Genomic DNA, 5584 nt, shown 5'->3' with positions numbered 1-5584 from the left:
ACAAGGAATCTATAGGCACCTTAATAGTTTGGTGGTTTCTCTGTTCTGTCGCCTGCACCTAGTAGTCCGTACTGAGGCTGTAGTAACAGCTTAGGAGTTTTCTTTACGAGTTTTCTCCACGTGTTTGAGCATCGCTGTTCCAGTCGTAGTACTGGTCTTTTTAAAAATCCGTTGAAGTGTAGTTTTTATCGTTTTTATCGTTTGATGACTGGCGGGGAAATCAAGGTGGGCTGCGGCGCTTGACCATGGCCAAAATTATTCAGGAACAGTGGGCGAGAAGTGTACATCGATGTTAAAATTCAGCCAGGTGACATCCGAAAAAAGTAAACAAACCCTAGAAGGAAAAAAAAGGAAAAACAAGTTGCAAAAAGGGTGGTTGTGCTGTGCAAAAGGATCGAAAATCGCTCACCATGGTCGGAAACGAGCGATTTTCGTTTCAGAAAACCGTCCAGTGTCTGGCCCGAGTGTTGGCCATGATCAAACCGACACCCTGGGAAAAGGTAAGTTCTAATCCGCGCCGTGAGAAAAAGGGTGATTTTAACGAGCCCCCCCCCCCGAGGGTCTCCTCTGCAGGTGCAAACGCTGTTCAAGTACTGCCCCCAGGAGAATGCCGCCGGAGTGTTCTGCCTTGATTCCCGGGCCCAGGATGCGGTGATTGCGCTCGGACTGTACTTCCTCGAGAGTGGTTATCAGTATTCGAAGGAAATCATTCCCTACCTTCTGCGGCTGGCCAAAGCGCTACCGAAGGCCGTCTGGATCGATGACGTCAAGCCGAACAAAATCGATAGTAAGTTCCACCCGAGGCGGGTGCTAGTGTCTCCCGTGGGAATTGTACGGATCGTTAACTGACCGTTGGTGTCGTAACACTTTTTCCAGAAATACCAACGGCTGAGAAATTCAGCTTCTGCCTGAACAGCCTACTATCGGACATTGCCAGCGGATGTCCGGAGCATCGCGATGAGATCATCCTGAACCAGGTCGAAGTGCTAACGGTCCTGACGAGTATGATCAAAGGAAGCAAGGAGAACAACACACTTCCACCGATCATTCTCTGCAAAGCGACCGTTCCACTTCTGCTCGGCCTTGGACGTTCGATGGGTCGGTACGCGCAAGGTGAACCACCGCTACTCTGCCGGTTGTTCCCGAAGGACGAGATTCGGGTGGTAAAATCGGCGGAAACTCCACTCTGCCTGGCCGATGCTAAGGATAGCAGCAGCGGTGTCAGTCAGTTCCGCTCGATCATACCGCGCTCAATGTCCGGTAGCTTGACGGTCGACAGTACCTCGGAGACGGAGAAATCATCGAGCAGCAATAGCCGGAAGAAGCTCAGCTCCTTCTACTCCGTACCGTACGATCCGACGACGTACTTTTTCGCAAAGTATGGTTCCAGCTTCAATCAGTTCCCGAACATGCGCTTTTGTGAGTCACAGGAGAAGCACGATCGGCTGCAGTTTCCCATCAACCATCTGCAGACGATCTTCGCACTCGCCAAGAAGCTGCTGACGAAGGAAACGCTGGAGCATCTAGATGAACAGGCAGGCGATATCTATGCCCTGAACCAGATCAAACCGTACGGTTACAAGAGCTTCTCGGAGACGATCAATCTGGTTATGGTGACGCTGTTAAGGGAGATCCTTCAAAATCAATCCGGTAAGACTGGCATCGTGTATTCTCTCTCCAGAAGATCCCTTTATTTAAATTTCTTTTTCTTCGCCTCCCCATCTCGGACAGACCTACCGACACCGTTCACCAAGGATGTACAAGAGTTTGTGAAGCGACTGTTTCTGATTGGCCAAACGGAGCTACAGAACAAGCAGCACGATGCGATCGATCGGGTGCGCGATCCATCCAACATCGTCGTCAACAAGTACAAGATTAACGTGATGGCCAACGCGGCGTGCGTCGATCTGCTCGTGTGGGCCATAGGAGACGAAACAGGTATCGTGGCGAACCGTCAGCACAATGGAATCTCCACTCTGGAATGAAGCCTGTCGGTGATGGATGTCGGTGGTGCACAGAATCGTAGGCACACGTGTTTAGCTCGCTGGACACGCGGCTGGCTGTTTGTTTCTTGGTTGTTTACACTCCCCTTTTCCGATATCGTTTCCGTGTCGTTTCCAGTCGACAACTTGTGCGATCTTCTAACGCATCTGCAAGAAAGCTTAGCGTTCACGATGGGCTTAGGTGATGATGGATGAGTTCCCGATCTCGTAGTGTTTGGTTTGGTGTTTCTTTTGTTTTCGTTTTAGTTCCCTGTTTTCCGTTCTTTTTCCATTCTTTCAGACCACATTCCTTCCGTTTGTCGTTGTTTGTGGTTTTCCATACCATTCATTGTTCATTTCGTTTCACTTTCATCCGGTTTTCGATCATTCTTTGCTTTCCATTTGTCTTCGATTCACTGGGCCAGTGAGTGTACAAACACCGCATCCTCTTCATCTTCGCAGAACTGCACTATGAACATGCAAGGCAACGCGTTTAAGGATTGAAACGGCTTGTACCCATTGCTATCCTCTGCTGCTGTTGCTGCTGCTGGTTTGAGCCCGTGTTCTGAGTCTGGTTTTTTGCTTCGTCTTCCATCGGTTTTGAGCGCGCAACATGGGAGACTTCTTGTGCAAGGTTCGAAGTTTGATCGTGGCCAAAGGTTAATCCACTCCTTTTGATTTCGTTTTCCAGAGGCCGATAAGCTGTGCAGTCGTCTGTACCAGAAGCTCAACTCGGTGCTAGGTCACAAGGTGGTGATGGATCATATGCCACTGCTGATGGTTTGCTTGGAGGTGAGCTAGTGCCGGATGGTGACCTCTCACCGTCATACATCATCACTGATCGTTTTACTTTCACCTCATCGTTCACAGGGTTTGGGAAAGTTGGCGCAAAAGTTCCCAAACATTGCCGGAACATCGATATCCTATCTGCGTGACTTTCTCGTCGATCCCAGTCCGATCCTCACGAAGCTGCACGTGCAATCACAGGCACAAACGAAGAAAGACAAGGAAAATGCACCGTTCCGGATCGTTGGTAAGTCTTAGAATGCTTCTAATTAACGATTTCGACGTTCAGCATCTTTCTTCCTATACTTTCAGTGCAAGGATCCGACTTTAAGGCTTTCGATCACGCGACGAAACCCCGCGGGCTTACCAAGTCCTCCCAGGAAGCGTTCGAAGCGCTGCGCGATGCAGCCATCGAAAACCTAAGCATCGCGCTGCGGGCGGCCCATGCACTGGACCAGTACTGTGTACCAGCGCTCGTAGCGAACGTTTCCAACCGATTGTTTACAGCCGAAAAACAAGAAAGCGAATCCAGTCTCGTTTCCCTAAACATCATCGTGATGCTGGGTCACGTGGCGGTCGCCCTGAAAGATACGCCGAAGACGACCAACAACATACTGCAGTTTTTCATCCAACGCTTCTGCAAGGTACCATCGGAGCAGAATGTACTGATCGTCGATCAGCTCGGTTGCATGATCATCTCCAAGTGTGAACCGGCGGTATTCGAGGAAATCATGAAAATGTTTTCACGCGTCACCGTGCAGGCGGCCTCGCTCGCTTATTCCACGAATCCGGAGCAAAGGTAAACTGTCCTGTGCTTGGTGGCGAGAATCTGTGGCAGGATCTATGGTGGAATTGGTTCTGAACTCATACCGATCGTTCATTAACTAGCATTCCTCGTTTGAGTTTGGTTTGGGTGTTGTTTCGTTTGCTTTGTAAACGCTAAAGATCGTTATTCCATTTCGTAATCATGTCGTAGTTGTTTGTAGATCGCATTTTACGTTGCCTAACTTTGTAGTTTCTTTTGTGCAAACTACTAACAAGAGCTGGTTTGTAGTAGTTGCGTTCCTTCGCATATTTCCTATTCCCTGGAAATCATCTTTAAGTTCAAGTTCAAATCAATCCCTTTCCTACCAAATTCCTTATCTGTGGATTTTTCCGACCCACCAGAGCGTATACTATCTCCATTTGGATATTTTTGAAACCAGGATCCACACGTGTTTATCGACAGAGCGTAATCAGCATTTAATTAAACTTAAATAGTAACTTTCAATGATAAATGGGAGAATAGGATTCTGCTTCCCATATTATCTTGTATCCCTCGAGAAACAAAAAGTTTCGTGCACGATCTTCTATTTTTTCTTTTACCCATGTGGCTCACTTCACTTAAATCGTACATTTTTTTAATCGTTTTTGATCCCTCCCTGAAATCGTGTCCCGTGGAATCTGCGAATCCAGCCCAGAACGTTTTGTGTGATCATTTTGATTTGATTTTTGTCGTTTTGGTGTGTTTAAATGTTGTCCGATCATCTGTGAACCGTCCGCAAATCATCTAAATCAAAATTTTTGGATTTTTCCTTCCCTTTTTCCCTTCTCCTTTCTCTCTCTTTTTCCTATCGCTTCTCTTTCATCATTTCCATATCCTCCGCCACAACGGAATGGTATCCGATGTCCTTCGCCGTACGTCTCTTCCTCCCTGTCTCTCTCTTGCTTCCACCCTTTTGTCTCTGGGCCTGCGGGTGTTTTGTAACCGAACAGTGTTTACAGGAAATCCTACCACCACGTGTCGGATGCGGTGGTGAACGCGTTGGCCAACATTGCCGCCAACATACAGGGCGAGCTAGAGATGTTGGATCTGCTCGGCAAACTGTTGGAGTTGTTTGTCCAGATCGGGCTGGAAGCAGAGCGGTCCTCGGATAGCACTTCCGGTGCGCAGAAAGCCAGCTCGAGTGCTGGCAACCTGGGAATGCTGATCCCAGTGATAGCGGTAAGTAATTGAGACGGACGTCTCGGTTCCTGTTCCTATCCCTAATTAATTGTCTGTCTCTTCTACGCTTCCTTTGCGCTTCTAGGTTCTTGTTCGACGACTTCCACCGATTAAAAACCCAAAGCAACGGCTCCATAAGCTATTCAAAGACTTTTGGTTGTACTGCGTCGTGATGGGCTTCACCAACTCGCGCCTTTGGCCCTCCGATTGGTATCAAGGGGTGCAACAGATTGCGGCCAAATCACCGCTGCTAATCTCCCAAACCGCCCATCGTTCGGAGATGCGCGAGCTGAACTACACCTCCGCCATTCGCTCCGGTAGCGTCAGTTTAATGGAACTTCGGCAACAGATACTGCTCCTGCTCGATCATCCACCGGCCGATATTACCGCCTGCATCAACAAGCTCACCTTTGCCCAGTGTGCGTACCTGCTGAGCGTGTACTGGCTCGAGATGCTACGGGTTGAGAACGCTTCAGAACCGAGCCTCGAACCGATCATCAGCTATCTCTGTGACAATGCGCTGCTGAAGGACAAGTACGGTATGTGGCAGTGCGTACGTTGTATCGGCGATCAAGTGTTTGAAAAGTTCCGCAGCGTCCTACTAGCGCAAGATGCCGTGCGAGAGAAGGTCCTGGAATCACAGGCGATGCTGCTGCTGGTGTACTTCAACCACATCCAATCGCAGATCCAAATGGTAGCGGATCAGTATCTGTCGCAGTTGGTCGACAAATTTCCACATTTACTCTGGAACCGGAAGGTGCTCTGGTGTATGCTGGATGTGCTGCAGCTGCTAGCGTTCTCGCTGACGCTCGATCCGAACGAAGAAACACCA

The 5584-nt window shown here is 48.9% G+C and overlaps 1 protein-coding gene across 2 annotated transcripts in view; it reads left to right on the top strand.

Moving 5' to 3' along the window:
* Positions 1-357: 357 nt before the first annotated feature.
* Positions 358-5584, top strand: part of LOC126575170 (phosphatidylinositol 4-kinase alpha) — a 9098-nt gene continuing 3871 nt past the window's right edge. The window contains exons 1-9 of one of the 2 annotated variants that reach the window (XM_050235734.1): positions 358-500; positions 574-787; positions 877-1650; positions 1732-1938; positions 2674-2774; positions 2853-3015; positions 3081-3567; positions 4533-4752; positions 4838-5584. The exon at positions 4838-5584 is cut by the window's right edge and continues 1911 nt beyond it. In XM_050235734.1, coding sequence (XP_050091691.1) covers positions 411-500; positions 574-787; positions 877-1650; positions 1732-1938; positions 2674-2774; positions 2853-3015; positions 3081-3567; positions 4533-4752; positions 4838-5584 — 3003 coding nt within the window. In that variant the 5' untranslated portion in view covers positions 358-410. Of the gene's footprint in view, positions 501-573; positions 788-876; positions 1651-1731; positions 1939-2673; positions 2775-2852; positions 3016-3080; positions 3568-4523; positions 4753-4837 lie in introns of both variants that reach the window. The other variant, XM_050235733.1, reaches the window with a different exon arrangement.

Source organism: Anopheles aquasalis, chromosome 3, assembly GCF_943734665.1.
Source record: "Anopheles aquasalis chromosome 3, idAnoAquaMG_Q_19, whole genome shotgun sequence".
NCBI lineage: Eukaryota > Metazoa > Arthropoda > Insecta > Diptera > Culicidae > Anopheles > Anopheles aquasalis.
Note: the sequence above shows the minus strand (reverse complement) of the source record. Positions and strands in the feature narration are given on the sequence as shown.